Source organism: Lagenorhynchus albirostris, chromosome X, assembly GCF_949774975.1.
Source record: "Lagenorhynchus albirostris chromosome X, mLagAlb1.1, whole genome shotgun sequence".
NCBI lineage: Eukaryota > Metazoa > Chordata > Mammalia > Artiodactyla > Delphinidae > Lagenorhynchus > Lagenorhynchus albirostris.
In genome coordinates this window covers 36,930,965-36,951,107 of record NC_083116.1, presented here as the reverse complement: position 1 = coordinate 36,951,107, position 20,143 = coordinate 36,930,965, and the positions used below count along the sequence as shown (strand labels likewise).

The window sequence follows — 20,143 nt, the reverse complement described above, 5'->3', positions numbered from 1 at the left end:
AGTGTCCCCACAAATCACTGCTACTTTCCAGAAAAAAGGTAAAGTGGAGATTAAAAAATTCGAATAGAAAAAAAATCAAAACCAAGTGTCACAAAGGCTTGCAGTATGTATATGTAAAAGACTTCCATCTGATTTAAGAGGACCAGGAAGAGCCCTCCCCTTTCCCAAAATGCACCCAACTCGCCCTGGGTCAGTGGGTCAGTCCTTTGCTTTACACTTGGTCCATGGTCTCTGCAAGAATCATCTTTGTTTGTTTGTGGGTTTTTTTTAAGAATCATCTTTGAACAGAAAACTTCTCTTGGGAGGGGAAAGGTTACAATTTAGGCAGGCTTCTCATTTTAATATGCTTTTAATTATCAGCTAGCTCCCTCCACATCGGCTTGTTGTGTGCTGCAGGGAGAGAAGCCCTGCTTTCGGGGGGTGGAAAGTGAGAAGGGGTGGGTGTGCATTTTTGAGTCCAGAGAAGACAGGTTCTAAGTGAGATGTGATGACACAAGGGCACTGAGCACCTATGAGGGAAAGTACCCAGAAGAGAATCAAGGGTAAATCTCCCTTCAGTGACTAGACCAGACAAAAACAGAGCTATAAGAACACGCTTCTTGGCTGATCTGAAACTGCTGGGGTCCTAAGGGCATGGAGGGTGTGTGACCGCAGCTGCTCTTGATGCTAATCTTCCCACCCAGGTGCTGAGATAGGCTCTGGCGAAGCAGGAGAGTCTTGGGGCCCGAGTGTGACTGAAAGGGAGCAAATGCATGAAGAACTGGAGAGCGATGTGCTATCCTAGGGTGTGAGGATAGGAAAACTTTGGACATTGTCATATCCTTTCACTGAAGCCACATTTAAAGCTGAGCCAGGAGAAGGCACTCACTGAGAATTCTGTCTGCCTGGCGAATCCGCTGTAGAGCTTTCTGGATGCTTTGGCTGTCTTGTCCTGTGGTCAGGACGACCCCTACAGGTAGGCCGCGACTCCGAAGAGCACTTGCAACTCGATGGGCTGTATGCACCCAAATGTCTTCATCTGAGGAAATGACTCCAGCGTGAGCCCACTGGAAATATTTCATGACGGCTACCAGCACCCGGATGGGAGAAGGGAGTGTCCGAGAAAAGGTCGGGTGGCTATTTTTATTGTCTAATTCATAATTCACACAGGCCCAAGAGAAAATCCCTTTGCCCCAGCTGTTTCCCAGGAGTGAGGCTGCCTCGCAGTAGCCAGGGTTGGCAGGGCCAATAAATCCTGAGGCCATCTGGTGGTGGGAAATGAAACTGGATAGAGCCCTGGAAGCCTGGCAGTCTTCGTTGAGAATCACGTATTCAAAAGAGTAACCCAGGTCAAACGATGGGTCCTTGTTGATCCGCTCAATGGCTAACCGAGCGGCAACCTCGGGCAGGGCCTTTGAGAACAACGGATCACAAGTCCAAGGGCCCACCACCCCTATCTTGTAGGGGGGTGCCCATATCCGCTGTGGGAGGGACGTAAGGGCCAGGAGGCACAAACACCACAGGAGCTTGAAGGATGCAAGGCCACGGAGCCCTCGCTGTCTTCCGGGAGCCGCAAACCAGAGCATAAGGTGAGAGAAAGGCCAGGGTCCCAAGAACAGAGCTCTCCTGCTTCCAGCAGGCTAATGAAGAAATACCGGAAGGTGAGTCTGCTGTCCCGAGATGGACACTGTTGTTTCCAAATGCCTGTCAATCAGAAGCAAAGGTATGTTACGCACATTATTCCTGAAACTTCTGGAAATAACAGTTATGAAAGAATGGCAAAGGAATGGCAGTCCCTACACTAGAAGATTCTCTCCCCTACCCTGACCAAAAGTCCTCCTCTTCCTCTACTTCCTGTAATCCTTATCTCAGGAGATGGTGCGTCCATCTACCCTTCACCTACTTGCTCCGGTCAGAAACCTGGTAGTCAGCTGAGACTCTTCCTTCTTCTCTGCCCCTCATTCAATCCATCACCGAGTACTGTTGATTCAACTTCAGTAATAGTTGCTCATCTCACAGTGTTGTAAGGATTACGTGGATTAACATACAGCAAACACTTTTAACAGGGGTTGGCAGGTCATTAACTTTATATTAGTGATATTTTTATCATTATTATGGTTTCAAATATGTCCATGTTTCTCCACCACACCGCCCTCTTGGGGACAGACACAGATGTAAATAGATAATGGCAAAGCAGAGTAAGAAGTGCTATGACTGAGGTAGCCCAGACAGAGGAAAACAGAGAGGATCACCCAAACCCAAATTTCAGGGGAGGAGAAGAGGGAGGGGGAAGGACGTCTCTCTGAGTTAAGTATTGAAAGAAAAGTTAGCCAGCTGAGTGGGGTTGCAAGGGGGTCGTTGCTAAGAGCCTTCTAGGCAGAAGGAACAATATACAGTAAGGCCCAGAGGTTAAAAAAGGAAAAAAGATATGCATTTGTTCTGCTCAGGTCTGTGATGTCAACCAAGGCAGGGGCCAGGTCACCAAGAGTCCTATATGCCATTCGTAAGTTTTTAGATTTAATCCTGTAGATAATAGTTTTAAGCAGAGAAATGATGTAATAAGATCTTCATTTTCTAAAGATTACTCAAGTAGCAGTGTGGAGAATGGGTTGGAAGGGGGCAAGACTGGAGGCAGGGAGACCAGTTTGGAGGCTGTTGTAGTAATCCGTATGAGAAATGATGGCAGACCAAGAGAGTGGTAGTAAAGACGTAGAGGAATGGAGATGAATTCCACCAAGATTAAAAACATCAAAGAGATTAAGAAGGTAAAGCCAATAATAACTTAGTGACTGACAAGATGTAGAAGGTAAGGGGGAAAAAGGAGGACTCCAAGATGATTTTGGGCTAGGCAACTGGTTAGAAAATGATATAAGTCTCTGAGATAGGGAACACTAAAGGAAGGGTTGGGAAATATAATGTATTCTATTAGACACGTTGAACTGATGATGCCTGTAGAATATCCAAGTAGCAAGATCCAGTTGACGATTTGACATACTGGATCTTGTAACAGAAAGCTGGGCCAGAGATATAAATTTGAATGTAATCAATTGATAGAGGGTAATTGAAGACATGGCAGTGTATAAGATCAACAAAAGAGAGTTGCAAAGTAGAGAAAGAAGTCAGAGGACAAAATCCTGAAAACCCACAACAATTAAAGGTCAGGCAGAGAGAAAGGAGGTTATAATGAAAACTTCCATGAAAAGTCCAGAGAAACAGCAAAATCCAGGAGACAGTGATATCTTACAATACAAGGAAGATGACACTTTGAGGATGAAGATTGTTTATCACATCTCACACTCTGTTGAGAAGTCAGGTGAGCTAAATATGAAAGGTCTCTGTCCATTAGATTTGGATTCAGAGAGTAAGGCTGCAAGTGGAAGGACCCACAATGAGTCAAAAATAAATGGGGATGGGCTTCCCTGGTGGCGCAGTGGTTGAGAGTCCACCTGCCGATGCAGGGGACACGGGTTCGTGCCCCAGTCCAGGAAGATCCCACACGCCGCGGAGCAGCTGGGCCCGTGAGCCATGGCCGCTGAGCCTGCGCGTCTGGAGCCTGTGCTCCACAACGGGAGAGGCCACAACAGTGAGAGGCCCGCGTACCGCAAAAAAAAAAAAAAAAAAAAAAGAATGGGGATGAATGAAGTGGAGTCAGTAAATGTGGAGAGCTCTTTCAAGATGATGCATGCAAAGCCTTTCTCCACTTGGCCCTTGTCTTTCCCTATACCCCCCATCTCCCTGTTCTCTCCTGATGCTATAGTAAATTTTTTGCAGTTCTATAGACATATGTCACATAGTCTGCCAAGCATAGGATTTGGAAAATGCCATTCCTTCTGCCTGAAATGTCCTCCTCCTTCCTCCCATACTCCACTTCCAGATTCTCCTGATGAACTCTACCTTCAAGACCCAAATAAAGTGTTCCCTCCTCTGTGCAGCCTTAATTAGCACCCCCAGGTTGAGTTCATTGTTTTTCCACCTGTGCCTTATACCCATTAGGAAAGGCGTTCCTCTGATTTATAAACTGTCCCTGTTTCTGGTCTGTGTTGTAACAAAGCTACCGAACTGTTTGCTATCTCTGTATTTACAGGACCTCATACTTTCAACTACAAGGGGTAGGCAACAAGGGCAACTCTCTATGGGGAACAGAGCCCACTGTACTGGGACTTCCTAAGGATCTTCATCGCACTAATGCCTAGCCAACACATAGTAGGTACCAGATAAATGTTTGTGAAATGAATTAATAAAACACTGAAGTTGCTCCAAGGCCAAGAATAACCTCACTAGATATAAAAAGAAGAATTAACTGCTTGGGGGAGACAGTAATGAGGAAAATCCTTAGTGAATTTTTAATTCCAACCAAAGATCAAAATAATGGCATGGGGCTTCCCTGGTGGCGCAGTGGTTGAGAGTCCACCTGCCGATGCAGGGGACGTGGGTCCGTGCCCCGGTCCGGGAAGATCCCACATGCCATGGAGTGGCTGGGCCCGTGAGCCATGGCCGCTGAGCCTGTGCGTCCAGAGCCTGTGCTCCGCAACGGGAGAGGCCACGACAGTGAGAGGCCCGCGTAATGCAAAAAAAAAAAAAAAAAATGGCATGGCTCTCTTCAGGATTAATAATTGGCTCTTGTGTGACTGGGCTTGCCAGCAATAATTCTGTCTGGGCCGGGTCTGTTGCTTATCACCTTGACTTTCACCCCTAATTTTATGAGAAAGCCTGACTCTTCAAGAAACCACTCAGGGGCATATCTGCTGGATCTTACAGACGTACCACAATAGTATGCCCCATCATTTGTACACAGGTTAAAATGGAGCACTACTCAGCCATAAAAAAAGAACAAAATAATGCCATCTGCAGCAACGTGGATGCAGCTAGAGGTTGTCATACGAAGCCAAGTTAAGTCAGAAAGAAAAAGACAAATACCATATGATATCACTTACATGTGGAATCTAAAATATGACACAAGTGAACCCATCTGCAAAACAGAAACAGACTCACAGACATAGAGAACAGACTTGTGGTTGCCGAGGGGGAGGGGGAGAGGGGAGGGAAGGACTGGGAGTTTGGGATTAGTAGATGAAAGCTATTATATATAGGATGGATAAACAACAAGGTCCTACTGTATAGCACAGGGAACTATATTCAGTCTCCTATGGTAAACCATAATGGAAAAGAATATAAAAAAAAGAATATATGTGTGTAACTGAGTCACTTTGCTGTACAGCAGAGATTGGTACAACACTGTAAATCAACTATACTTCAATAAAAAAAAAAGAAAAGCAACTAATGATAGTAATAACTAAGTAAAATAAATAAATATAAATTAAATCGACTCGTCGCAGCCCTTTGAGGTAGATACTATTATTACCCTCATTTACAGATGACGAACCTGAGGCTCAGAAAGGGTATGTAATTTGCCTGAGGGCACATGGTAGCAGGATGGGGATTTGTATCCCAGTTGATCAAGCACTGCCTGCCAACAGCCCCTAATCTATGAAGTCACTGAGACAGTCCTTATTATACCTTCTATGCTACCCAGATAGAGCTCAAATGATTCATTGGTGGTTTTTTAAAAATCCCTTTGTTCCCTATGAAATAATAAATTAAGTAATGAGGGGGAGGGATGGAGTAAACTAGGAGGGACAGAAATTTATTATCCAACTAGAAGAAATTTGCCACCAGTGTTCCGGCCAAACCTGGGGACCCCTCACTGAGGGTGCAGTATTGCACAACTGGGGGTGCGGGCCTCCAATCACATTGTACTCTATATGAAGCTAATCCTAGTCTTTGAGAACAGAAGTCTTGGGAGTACGACCTTTGGCACGTTAGTTCTGCTTCTTAACTGCTTCATCTACAAGATGGAGGCAAATTTAATTGAACGCTTTTGAGGTAAGGGATTAAATAAGATAGAATGCTGAGCACGCAGTTGTCCTTCAGTAAATACTAGTTCTTCCTTGCTGTTTGGAAAGAGGACTGCTTTGGGAATCGGAAGACCTGGATCTTGAACCCAGATCTGCCACTGACTCACCATGTGACACTGAAGATATTGTTCCCCCTTCTAGGTCTCTCTTTTTCTCCCACAGCTGAACTAGAGGATCTTCAAGTCCCTTTCTTCTCTGATGTACATTGATCCTGGGATTCTGTACTTCTTCCAAGCAGTGACTTTTCTAAACCTCTGCACTATGAAACTGCTTTCTGAATTCATTCAACATTCCCTAGGCTCTGCTGTTCTAATTAGATTTTGCTGGAGTGGTTTGCGCTTACTCCCATCTGGCAGATCTAGTTCCTGATCATTTTAAATTTGGGTCTAGAATCCTCTATCAAGTACCTACAATGTGGAGTGCCACCCCCATGCTGTAGTTATACTATTACTGAAAATCTGGATTCCTAAAACCATTCACTATCTTATCACTATGAGCAAGGATACATTGAGAACCTGTTCTGTGCTAGGCCTGTAGCTACAAAATAAAAAGTGGGGGACTATAGGGCCTGGCCAAGAAATCTTACCAGGAAAAGAAACTATGTAGATCAGGAGGAAGAGAGCAATAATATCCACCAACATGGCTCATGTGTAAAAGGTCAAATTTGTAAGTTCCCTGCTTGCTTTTGCTCACCATGGTATCTCCAGGGCCCTGCACAGGGCCTGAAACATAATAGGTACTCAGCAAGTGTTTGTTGAATAAATAGTGAAGAGGAGACATGGAGCACAAGTGAAAGGTTTTATTACCATGTTCTTGAACAGGCTTTTGTTTTAGGCCTTGCAAACTCTTAATGGGAATGTAAGATGGTGTAGCAGCTATGGAAAACAGTATGGACATTCCTCGAAACATTAAGAATAGAACTACCATATAATCTAGTAATCCAACTTCTGGATATACATATCTAAAAGAATTGAAATCAGGCTCTCAAAGAGATATCTGCACTCCCATGTTCATTGCAGCATTATTCACGATAGCCAAGATATGGAAACAACATAAATGTCCGTCGATGGATGAATGGAAAAGAAAATGTGGTAAATACATAAAATGGAATATTATTAAGCCTTTGAAAAGAAGAAATTCCTGCCATATGCAAATACATGGATGAACCTGGAGGATATTATGCTAAATGAAAAAGCCAGGACAAATACTGTGTAATTCTGCTTATGTGAGATGTCTAACGTAGTCAAATGCATTGAAGCAGAGAACAGAATAGTGGCTGCTGAGGGCTATGGAGAGAGGGAAATGGCAAGTTCAATGAGCAGAGAGTTTTAGTCCAGCAAGCTGAAAAAGATCTAGAGATTTACTGTACAACACAGTGCCTATAGTTAACAATATTGTATTTTGCACTTAAAAATTTGTTAAGAGGGCAAATCTCATGTTAAGTGTTCTTAACATAATAAAAAATTCAAATTCAAATTTTGCTCCTTTTGTGTAGCATTTTTCAAGTTTACACATTTACAACATGGGTCCTTCCTCAAGCCACACACACGTCAGAGAGTACCTCTTGCTATTTGTCTAGGTTGTTGCTGCCCTTTGTTAAACAACTCCCAAGCTGAAGATTTGTCTCTCCGTTCTTCCTGGGCTCTATTTCATGCATTGGGTGGTGTTTCTAGCTCTGCTAGCACTCCCTTGAGAACCAGAAAGTTCTGTGTTGCTCTAGAATGTAGTCTTGATCCCTGATCCCAGGATTCTGCAGAAGGAAACTTAGTCTGAAAAAAAAAAGTAAGGAGACAGAGAAGAGAGGAAGATGAAGGGAGGAAGGGAGGGAGGGAGGGAGGGAGGAAAGAATGAAGGGAAAAAGGAAGGGACAGTGAGGGAGGGAGTGGGGAGAGAAGATGCCCTAAGCCTTCTTTTTTCCTGCTGATTTGGGTTTAAAAACAAAATTATAAAGCTCTTGTGTAAAAGACACTGTCTTCACAACAAGCCTGCTGAAGCCTTCTTTGGGATTAATGGGAAATGTGGACATAACCAAAAGTTTGAAGGTATGAAATTTTGAAAATAGAATACTACTGACCCACAGCTCTTCTGGGGCCGTTGCCTAGGTAACTCAGGTTTGAACACCTGCATGGAATCGGGCTTCCATGGAAAGGAGCATAGGGATGCATCATTTTATTTCAGGTAGCTTTCACAATGTGATGCGAAGCCTGATTTCAAAAGGGAAATGACTGTTCTTTAAACATGTACAAAGAAAGACTATGACAAATAGCTCTGAGGATAATGGTTCCTCATCCTAGCTTGTCAAGCTGAGGACTTCTATGGATGATAGATCTTCGCAGTTACAGCCTGAATCAAGTTAACAGCTTGTGTAAGACAACATCAGGATGAAATAAAAAAGAACCACAAGAGAAACTAAATGAAAGCTTGGATGAGAGCCTTTGAGCCCAAATCTTTATTTAAAGTGTCTTGAAAGCTCTTTTTCCCCCTTTCTCTCATTCTTTCTTTCTCTCTTTCATTTTTTATTTTGTTTCTTTTTTCCCGCCACACACTGCAGTAAAACTGATATATCTCAGTCAGAAGATTGAGCTCCCAAGTGGGCTATGTTTTTTCCCCACTACAATATTTCTAATAAACAAGAGCTGTCAACTACTCACCATGTAATTCACCACTCAAAAGTCTTCAATTTACCATCTGCGCATGCATATCTCTGGCTACCCCGTGTGTCCATTTCAGGGCATCCTCTGCGTTCATAGTCCTGCCAAGGACTCCAGTCTGTTGATAAATTCCATTAATGGGGAAATAATTGAGAGGGAGAGTAAACCTTTTTTTTAAATCACTCTTCGGCATCCCCAGCCCAAGACCAGGATTAGGATTTAGAGAGACACTTCTAATCCTTTAAATTGATCCCACCTGTAGCAGAGTTAGTGCTGACCTAAATGCATTGACCCAGAGATTAACAGAGTCCTCTGGATAAATGCATCCTCCACGGACTACTGCCTACTTCTACCTTTCAAAGTTGGACTCACATACCCTCAGATTTTGCCTCTGTGTTCTTTCTCTCTTCTGTCCAATAATCACACATGATGTCCTTTTTCCAGGATGGCTTTAAATGCCAGAACATTCATCAGTTGTGATTCCAGGCCAGGATATGAAAGATGATCCAGGCTGACTCCCTGCAAAATTCGAAGTAGGTGAAGTTTGTCTCCTTCTGTCCTCCTTAAATGCCTCACTGCCTTTCCTTCCAAGAGAGACCCCCCAACTCCCTCTCCCCCAACTCTGCACACACGCCCATACTTTAAATCTATCCCCTTCCCCTTAGCAATCCTCTTTGTCGCGAGCATCATTCATTCAGGGACCTGTTCTGTATTCCTAAGGTAAGAGCTGAGGGGTCGGTGGCTAAAAATGATTTCTGTTAAATTATGGTTACCATATGGCAGACATTTAAAAAGCTAACAGCTTTATTGAGACATAATTCACATACCATAAAATTCACTCTTTTAAAGTGTACAATTTGGCGGGTTTTGATACATGTAATCGCAAGGTTGTATAACCATCGCTACTATCCAATTCCAGAGCATTTCTATGACCTGCCACAAAGAAATCCCGTATCCATTTAGCTGTCATTCCCTATTCTTCCCCTCCTCCCAGCCCTCGTCACCCACCAATCTACTTTCTGTCTCTGTGGATTTGCCTGTTCTGGACATTTCATATAAATGCCCATGTACAATATGTAGTCATCTGTGACTTAGCACAATGTTTTCAAAGGTCATGTATCTTGTAGCATGCATCACTACTTCATTCCTTTTTACGGCTGAATAATTTTCTGCTTTATTGCATATATCACATTTTGTTCACTCATTTATGAATGGACAGACATTTGGGTAATTTCCACTTTTTAGCTATTATGAATAATGCTTCTATGAACATCGTGTACAAGTTTTTGTGTGGACATACGTTTTCAATTCTTTGGGGTATATACCTAAACGTGGAATTGCTGGGACGTGATAACTCTATGTTTAGCTTTCTGAGGAATTGTCAAACTGTTTTCCAAAGAGGCTGTACCATTTTACATTCCCACCATCAATATACGAGAGTTCTTGTTTCTCCACCTGTTCTTGCCAATGGTCATTATTTGGCTGCCGGTTTTTAGTACGGTAGGCATTTTTACATGTACATTATCTCATTTTATATTCACAACAACCATGAAAGTAGCTATTATTCCCCCCATTTTGTAAATGAGGATACCAAGACTCAGATAAGTTAGGCAATAATAATATTTATTGAGTACTGATGATATGGTAGGCATTCTTGGAATCCCTATATCTCCCTTTATCTGCACAATGATCCCATAAGATAGGTACTGTTTGAATTGCAGAAGTAAAGAGAGGTTAAAGTGACTGACCCAAAGTCACACAGCCACTAATCAGTGGAGGCAGAATTTAAGCCCAGACAGTTGGATTCTGAATAAGTGGTGGAGTCAGAATTCAAACCCAAGGCCATTTGGCTCCAACAAAGCCCACTCTTAGCCTTGCCACATTCCACTAATGCATCTCTTGTGCTATACGTCCAAGGCTGCTTGCATTTTAACAGGGGGTCCAGGAAATCCTGGTGACTACCCAAAGGAAACAATCCCCAGTTGTGGAATGTTAGGTGACGTGATAGAAATATTCATGCAAGTGAGGGCCCTCTAGCCTTCTCTACCTACGGGGACAGCAGATTCTTCACAGGAGAGTTCTGATAAGGGCTAGGATGCTCAGGGGGCCACATTCAAGGAATGCTCCAAAATCCTGAATAGGCATGAGATTCCAAGTTTATAGGTAGGAGTAGCTGGGAATTAACATATAAATAAAACTTCTAAAGTGATTTTTTTTATTGAGTTCCACAAACACTTGTCTCTCTCTATGTTAATAATTATAGCTAACAGTTACTGAAGGCTCACTATGTGTTAGTCACTGCTCTATGGGCTTTACATATACTAAATTGTTGAATCATCACAACAGTCCTATAGGGTTTGTATTATTATCATCCACATTTTATACATGAGGAAACGGAGGCAGAGAAAAGTCAAGTAACTTGCCCAAGGATACACAACTAGTACGTGGTGCAGCCAGATTGTGAAAACAAGTGGTCTAGTTTTAGACTCAAGGTCCTTAATGACTGCCTCTTAAAAGAAACTGTAGGGCTTCCCCAGTGGTGCAGTGGTTGAGAATCTGCCTGCCAATGCCGGGGACACGGGTTCAAGCCCTGCTCCGGGAGGATCCCACATGCTGCGGAGCAACTAAGCCCATGCACAACTACTAAGCCTGTGCTCTAGAGCCCGCGAGCCACAACTACTGGGCCCAAGTGCTGCAACTGCTGAAGCCTGTGTGCCTGGAGCCCGTGCTCCGAGGCAGGAGAGGCCACCGCGGTGAGGGGCCCGTGCACCATGGCTAGGAGTGGCCCCCGCTCACCGCAACTAGAGAGGGCCCGCGCGCAGCAATGAAGACCCAACGCAGCCAAACATAAATTAATTAATTTAAAAAAAAGAAATTGTAGGGTGGGGCCACTGGATTTATCCATAGGCTCAAAAATACTCATTGGATCTCTAGACCTCAGTGACAGTGTAATTAATGATGATAAATGATAATGATTCAAAACCACTAGGGTTCCTTGTGAGTCTAAAATTTTACAAAAACCTTAAGTTCATTCACGAGTACAATCTTAGGGGTCATTCCTATGGACCTTTTAGAATCGCTGTGTCAGAAACATCAGCTACACTGTCTGGTTAAATATTGTCCCTCAGGGGTCTTGTTGGAGAATATTAGTGGGATTCTACTGGATGTTACTGAAACTTATATCAGTTCCCATTCTATGTTCCCTATATGGAAGCCTAACAATTTATAGAATTCAAGCAACTCTGGATGATCTTTACTTCCTAAGGAGCCATGGAACAAGGATCCAGAATGGCACCCTCTCTCCCCACAAGACCGACTGTGAAGCCAGACACATGTGTCCAGGTTCCCTCTTAACTTTAGCTGCAAAGACAGAAACACAGCCCTTTAATATTTAATTTTTTTTTCACTACTAAACACTACAGGAAACCCCCAATTATATACATCATGGGAAAGTGGGAAAGGATTTCCATGACATTAGCCTGGGATCTATGTACTCTTTTTGAGACTGAGGCACAGGATGAATAATTCTGCAGGGCTGGGGCCTGGGCTATAAAAATAAGTCCAGAACGGTGTGTTCCTAGTTAATCTCCCACTCTCTGTCATCTTCCCCCACCTCCCTTGCTCCCTAGGTTCTCACGTGACTTCCTGACTGCAAACGTCCACATTTTGCCACAAGGGCTGCCATGTCACATATAACCCTGCTGAAGATAAGGAGGAAAATAAAATTTAACAGTTGCTGTGAGCTCTACATGCCAGTCACTGTGCTACAAGCATGAAAGGTGCTCTCTCGTTTCAATCATCACAAAAACTCTATGATGCATGTAATATTTTCTCCATCTTTGACAAACGAGGCTTAGACAGAGCAGGTACCTTGCAGGCTTAAGCCAGATTCAAAGCCAGATTTGCCTGATTCCAGTGCAAGCTCTGAAGTGCAATTTTCCACCTCTCTTTAAATGCTTCATATAAACCCTAACCCACTGAAAGTTCTTTTGTGAATTCAGCAGCAATAACAAAGTTCTCTCTGCTTATGATGCTCAACAAGATACATATTGGTTCTTAAAGGAAGGATAGCTTTGGGTAGCAGGCAATATAATAATTACTGATTATTAAGTACCCCCCAACTAACACTATAAATGTATTATTTTATTTATTTCTCTCAGAACCCTAAGATGTGGGAGACAATTCTTATCCTCACTTCAGAGATGGAGATAAAGATAAGTCCAGAGAAGTTATGTGACTTGGCCAAGATCACATAGCTAGGAAATGGTGGAGTCAGTCCTCAAATTCAGGTAGCATGGCTCCAGGGCTGCGAGCTTAACAACTTTGCTATATTGCTTCAGGATACAGAGAAACTATTAGAGGGTGTTTCATTTATCTATTTATTTATCCATCTATCTATTCTATTTCTTTATGAGTCAGTGGCAGCTCTGCTTCTTTTTTTTTTTTTTTTTTTTGTGGTACGCGGGCCTCTCACTGCTGTGGCCTCTCCCGTTGCGGAGCACAGGCTCCAGACGTGCAGGCTCAGCGGCCATGGCTCATGGGCCCAGCCGCTCTGTGGCATGTGGGATCCTCCCGGACCAGGGCACGAACCCGTATCCCCTGCATCAGCAGGCGGACTCTCAACCACTGCGCCACCAGGGAAGCCCAGCTCCGCTTCTTGTGGTCTTCTCTCCAGGACCCAGCTGGTGGAGCGTCCTGTCTGGAATATGCCAGATAAAGGCATTAGTGACCTTTTTCCTAATGTGGATTCCTGGCAATTTTGTGGAGCTTACAGACCCTTCCCAGAATAATATTTTTAAATATAATAAAATTACATTGAACTATATTTAAGTACAATTGCCAAAAAATGACATTATAAATGGGTTTATTTTTCTCCAGTTTTGAGAGGAAAGGTAGAATCCTGACCTAGTTTTCGGCCACATTCAGCCCACAAATCTTGACCAGCATGAAGCTCAGTGCTGCCCTCTAGGAGTCAGGTCCCAAACTGAAATTAAAACTGAGACTGTAAGGAACCCACACATAGCCACAGGATGTCACTATTATACAAGTATTCTCAAACTCCTCAATTTTTTTTTTTTTTTTAATTAAAGTGTTGCATGACTTGTAAACATATTTTGGAAAATGCAGAGCAGTAAAAATCAGAAAAATTTTGTTTTTAATGAATACTGTATTTTTTCTAAAAATCACAATCAAACTACATATACAATTTTGTAAGCTCCTTTTAAAAAAAATTTGATACCATAACATACATAAATTTAAGGGCTCAGGATTTGGATTCAAGCCAACCTGTCTTCAAATTCCAGCTCTGACTTTCCTAGCCATGTGACCTTGGGCTACTTGCATAAGTTCCCTAAAGCCTAGGTTTCCTCCTATGAAAGAAACGATGATTAAACAGAGCTACAACCCAGCACTGCTGTGGGGATTAAAGATGATGCATATAAAGTGCCCGGAACACAGTGGGTACTCAAAACATGGCATTTCTTAGGCAGAGCATTTTAAGACCATGCTAAACCCCATGTACTCTTGCTTTAGGTGGCCTCACCCCAATCTCTCCATTTATACTTTAACATGTACCCACATCCTACATTAAATATATTTTTTGCTAAATTGAAGTGATTTTTTAAAATTTTGCCTTTGAAATGTATTAGTTATGACTTCTTAGCAGAGATTATATATACTCAGGAACTCTTACAAACTGATTCAATCTAACCAACAATTTTTCCAATGTATTGAAATGTTTCTGAGTACAAAAAGAAGTAATTCATAAAATCGATGTGTTACATTTTTTGACATTTACTTAAACATTTATTGACTTTAATTTTGCAGTTACTTACATATTTTGAAGCCAATAATATTCATCACGTGTCAAACACCTTTGCAGGTCTTATAAAAGTTCATAGATCTTAGACATTGTGCCTATAGTGCTTGATGGATTAAAATAAAAGTTTCTGGCTAACATTATTATCATTACACTTATGCATTATTTTATGGCTGTGGAATACTTAATTTTGTGTACGATCCAAAATTCACTCAACCATTCCCCTATTATTATATATTTAGGCTGTTTCCAATTTTTTTCTATTATAAGTGATGTTATAACGAATATCTTATAATATAAACTTCTCTTCAGTATATTAGTATTATTACCTTAGGATAGATTCCCGGAAGTGAAATTACTGGGTCAGAGTATATGAATATCAGTGATGATTTCTGACATGTATGGTATTCATTTTCCAAAATATTTGGGCCAATTTATGCTCCTTCTAACAGTGAATAAAATAAAAGTGTCCTTTTTATCGCTCTGTCATCAGCTCCAGCTTGTCTCAAATTTATATTTGTTAATTCCACAGGCCAAAAAAAAAATCTAGCTTTAATATGCATTTTTGGATTACTGGTGAGTTGTTTAAACATTCTTTTGCCATAATTTTATAAGTCATATGCATTTCCTGCTTTGTAAAGTGTCTCTTTGTATCTTCCCCCACTTCTAAGGTCCAGTGGTAGACAGAGAATAGCCCAAATTGGTGTCTTGCCCAGCATTATGCAGAATTGGGTAGTTAGTAATGCTATATAATAACTACAGACTGTGGCTAACAGTATGCATTGGTTTACTCCACTTGCATTCCACCCCAGAGTCCCATCCAGCTAGGGCTTTGCATGTGAATTAGATATCACCCAGTAGATGCACTTATGTGAAAGTCTGGCAGATGGAAATTGGCTGACAAGCTAGAAATTGCAGTCCTGCCTGTAGAAATGATTTTCTGCAGTGTTTCTTCTCCAGCTTCCTGGGTATCAAGAGGAACAGAGGGGTTACCCCCAGCAAAGGCAGTAACAGCAGTTTCTTGATGGGGTTTCTAATCACTGGATCGCTGTTACGGATGCTCTTCATCTAGCTCCCTGGGTATTCAGAGAGAGCTGCAGAGGTGACAATGGCAGCTCCTTGATTCCGGCAGGGCTCTAGAGGTGACATCAGAAGTAAGAGCTCCCTTGAGGTTTCAGTTCAGTATTTTTTTGTAACTATTCTTTTAAATCCAGCCTACACACCACTCCTTTAGACCTTCCAGCAATTCTGTAAGTACTCAATTCTCTGTTCTAAATTCGTTGCTGTAAATTGTTATGGACTTTCTGGAATGTAGTTTAACTATCTATTATGGTTTTAAAATATTTGTACCCTTTGACCCAGCAGTCTTATTTGGAAAATTCTATTGTACAGAAATAAGAGCATCAGGGTCCATTGCCACAAAGACATTTATTGCAGTGTTATTTTTAGTGGCAAAAAAAAAAAATCCTGGTGACAACCTGAATTTCCATCAATAGGGGAATGGCTAAATTCATACAGTACATCTCACTATGAGATATTTTAGACCAAACTGAAAAAAATGTTGTGTGTGTATTGACATGTGTATGTATGTCATGATATATGATGTATTCAATACAACAGGTTGTATGATTCTATTTCTGTAATAAAGAGGTAGGGACATCTCTTCCTGCTTAAACTTCTTAGAGTGGCTTCTGTTTCCTGCACTAAAATCTGACTGATACACACACTGTAACATTGTCACCATCATTAAACATTACATATTTAAGGTGTTGTAAACATCTGGTTTCCAATTCAGTTATGGGCCAGATAAATGAGGTAAATATATAAGAAATTTCTTGGAGGCCCAATACTTATTAAAATATTGTACCATACAAGGGACTTCTGCTTCAAGATGGAGTAACTTGTAGCAGACCAATGTTGTTGCTGAGAGTAACTAGAAAAATCAGGTGAAATTCCAAAAAACAAAATCCTTTTCGAAAATATCAGAGAACCAGGACTTGAGAAGGCAGATTCCAGAAAGAAGGGAAATTCATCAAAGCAAGCCCAACTTCCTACATGTTGTTCTTCCCTTAGGATATTTGTCAATTCGTGGCCCAGACACTGGGTAGAGGGTGACTCTGAAGAGGCAGAGAGGCCACCAGAGCTTTAGGTAATATCACAGGACTGAAGCGACAAAAATTGGGGTTTAAGTTCTGCCAAAGCCAACTAGGATTTGAGTGGCCACAATCTGGAGGGAGGAGAAGCACAGAAAAGTGAGCCTGACACTCAGCCCAGGTTTTTCCTTTCAGGAAATTGCCAATTAAGTTACACAGGGCAAAATATTAGAAGTCAAGCAGAGTGGCCAAAAAGTAGAGTGGAGTTTGGGGAAGTTTCAGAGAGCTGAGGAAATAAAGGTCGGAGTCCAGGACTTCTCACGGAGGAAGGTCCCTAGGAAACATCCAGCCCCTGGCTCTCATTTGGGACCCCGTAAAGAGCTATATCCTTGGAATGGGGCAAACTAGAGGTAGGCTGAGTCTAGCAAGTGCTGTAAAACAGCCTCAAGTCACTTCAGTGGCTGATTGGATTAAGGTAATTTGCCCTTCTGCTGCCTCGCAGAAAATGGGGGGAAACCTCTTTGGATCATCTAGAGCCTGTATACCTCTGCAGGCACAAAGTCTTGCAGTCAGTAAAAGGTTAACTGACATACCAAGAAATGAGCCCAAGAAGAGAAAAATAAACCAAGCAATTGAAACAGACTCACAGTGATCCAGTTATTGCAGTTGTATGACAGGAACTATAAATACTCAAGAAAAGAAATGCCAACATAGTGAATTTCACCTGAAAGCTAGAACCTATAAAAAAATAATCAAATGAAAAATCTGAAATTGAAAAATACAATAAATGAAATTAAGAATTCTCCATGGACCACATAAAGACTAATGTTTACTGCTGCTTTTCAGGACATTACAAGCACCAGCTGTGTTACGCCCTTTGGAAGACTCCCTTCCCCCACTGTGTGTAGCATTTGAAGGACGGCCAACCAATATATCCCGCGCTTCTCTGGTCAAGAGGCGGGCATGAGGTCCAAGCCAAATCAATTGGATCCTCTTAGGAATTTAAATTTTGAGCTGAGCAATGCAAAGATGGGAAAGAGTTGGAGCTGATTCATAGTGCCAGTGTGCCTAGAAAAGTGGTCCATTAGTTCCCTCTATCTAGATCCTGCAAGATGCCTTGTTTCTGAGACCTGGTTGTTTACTTTTTCCTTCTGTGAGCTAAATCATTGCCTTCCAGGTGTATTCCTTGATTAGCCAGTATATTCATTTAGGTAAGTAATAAACAAACTCCTAAATCTTTGTGGCTTAAAAAAATGTCTATTTCTTAATCATGTCCAATCCAAAGTGGGTTAGCAGGAGGACTATTCTCCATGCTACTCAGGGACCTAGGCTCCTTCCATTCTTTGGTTCTGCTCTCCTCTAGGTCTTAGGAGTTGCTATGACTGAATTGTTGTGTCTCCCCCAAAAATCATGTGTTGAAGCCCAGCCCTAATCCTCAATGTGATGGTATTTGGAGTTGGGGCCTTTGGGAGGTAATTAGATCATGAAGGCGGAACCCTCATGAATGGGATTAGTGCCCTTATAAGAAGAGACACAAAAGAGATGATCTCTCTCCACCATGTGAGAATACAGCAAGAAGGTGGCCATCTGAAGACCAGGAAGAGGGACCTCACCAGGAACTGAATCAGCCAGCACCTTGATCTTGGACTTCCCAGCTCCAGAACTGTGAGAAATAAATTTCTGTTGTTTACATCACTCAGTTTATGGTATTTTGTTATAGCAGCTTGAGTTGACTAAAATAGGCATCCTCTGCATTCAGCTGGCAGGATCAAATGTGGGAGGATTTTATGGAAAACAGCACATGTCAATTCTGTTCATATTCTGTTGGCCAGAACTCAGTTACATGGCCACACTTCACTGCAAGGTGGGCTGGGAAATGTAATCTAGATGGGCATCCAGAAAGAAAAGAACACTGATATTGATGAGCACCTGCAGTCTATACCACAGCCAAAGTTAGTTCTAATGCTTGCAAAGGACCCTAATCAATACAGATACATAGGACTTTAACAGACAGCTTGAAGAGGGGGGCAATTAAGCTAGAGGAACTAGTGTAAACAAAGAGAACAGAGCATCATCTGGTTTGGCTGGAGTATTAAATGGATGACTGGTGTTGGAGGAGGTCATGGAGAGGATGTGACTACCAGTTGACCTGCAAGCTGGACTCGGGCAACTGGAAGCTCCTCACCCCCGCCCTTATCTTTGGAATGTGCATTCTGCTCGCTTTCCCCATGCTACAAGCTATCCCAAGGACACAGCCTTGAGATAATAATGTGTTGAGACCATCTGGAGCGTATACGTGACTAAACCCAGTTAAGGCCTGTATATAAACTTTTAAGATTCTGGAGAATGGATGCAGAGATCTACTCATCTTGCGGACGCCCCCCGCCCCCGCCCCAAAGATAAGCCTAGTATGTAAGTTCCCTTGCTCATTAAATCTGTCACCTACCAATCTGGAGTGCTCTGCCGCTTTTTTGATGTCTTTTTGCCCTCTGTGTACAGGGGTCAGTCTGTGAACCAACAATTGAGAGCAAGTGGGAACCAACAACTGAGAGCAAGTGGGAGGCAAGGTTGAAAGAGGCAGGTAGGGACCTGAATGCCAAATTAATTCTGTAGGCCAAGGGTTGACAAACTCTGGCCTGTGGGCCAAATCCAGCCCTCCCCAGGCTTGGCTTTATAAGTGAAGTTTTATTGGAACACATCCACTCACATTGTATTATGTACTTTCTGTGAATGCTTTCACTATACAATGGCAGGGATAAGTAGTGGCAATGGAGAACGCATAGCCCACAAAGCCTAAGAATACTTACTATCTGGCCTTTTACGTAAAACATTAGCCTACCCCTGCTCTAAGTCCAAATACAAGTTTTACCATTTGCTTTCTATATGACCTTGGGCAAGTTACTTAACTTCTCTGTGCCTCAGTTTGCTTTTTAGTAAAATGATGGTGATATCAAAATGATACCCTCTAGGGTTCTGGCAAGGATTGAATGGATTACTGTACATAATGCACTTAGGACAGTGCCTGGCATTTAGTAAGACCATAAACACACTTGCTCTTCTTTTTGCAAACCTCCAAATCTTGGCATGCCCCAGAGCTTAGTCCAAGAGCCTCTTCTCTTTTCTAGCCACACTTCCCTTATGACTCTTAAGATTTCTTCCTCCTATGACACTTGTTTTCCATTACCCTGTTTTGTTTTCATCAGGGTACAATCTGAAATTATCTTATTTATTGTTTTGTTCATGTATTTATAATCTGCCTCCCACACTGGAATGTAAGCTTCAGGAAAGCAGGAGTTAGTCTTGTTCATTGCTGAATCCCTAGGGGCTAGAACAGTACCTGGCACAAAGTCGATGCTCAGTAAATATTTACTGAATGAAGGCTTCCCTGGTGGCGCAGTGGTTGAGAGTCCGCCTGTCGATGCAGGGGACACAGGTTCGTGCCCTGGTCCGGGAAGATCCCACATGCCGCGGAGCGGCTGGGCCCGTGAGCCATGGCCGCTGAGCCTGTGCGTCCGGAGCCTGTGCTCCGCAATGGGAGAGGCCACAATAGTGAGAGGCCCGCGTACTGAAAAAAAAAAAAAAAAAAAAAATTACTGAATGAGGGAATGAACTCATCCAAGAAAGTGGCAGATATAGAATTCAAACCCAGGTCTGACTGAGGCCAATGTCTATGCTCTTCATCGCCAT

General features: G+C 42.4%; 1 protein-coding gene across 1 annotated transcript in view; it reads right to left on the bottom strand.

Annotated features, from left to right (window-relative positions):
- Positions 1-20,143, bottom strand: part of GUCY2F (guanylate cyclase 2F, retinal) — a 98,750-nt gene extending 78,607 nt beyond the window's left edge. Inside the window, exons 1-2 of the mRNA XM_060137287.1 lie at positions 20,102-20,143; positions 869-1,619 (exon numbers count right to left, since the gene is read on the bottom strand). Coding sequence (XP_059993270.1) covers positions 869-1,619; positions 20,102-20,143 — 793 coding nt within the window. The remainder of the gene's footprint in view (positions 1-868; positions 1,620-20,101) is intronic.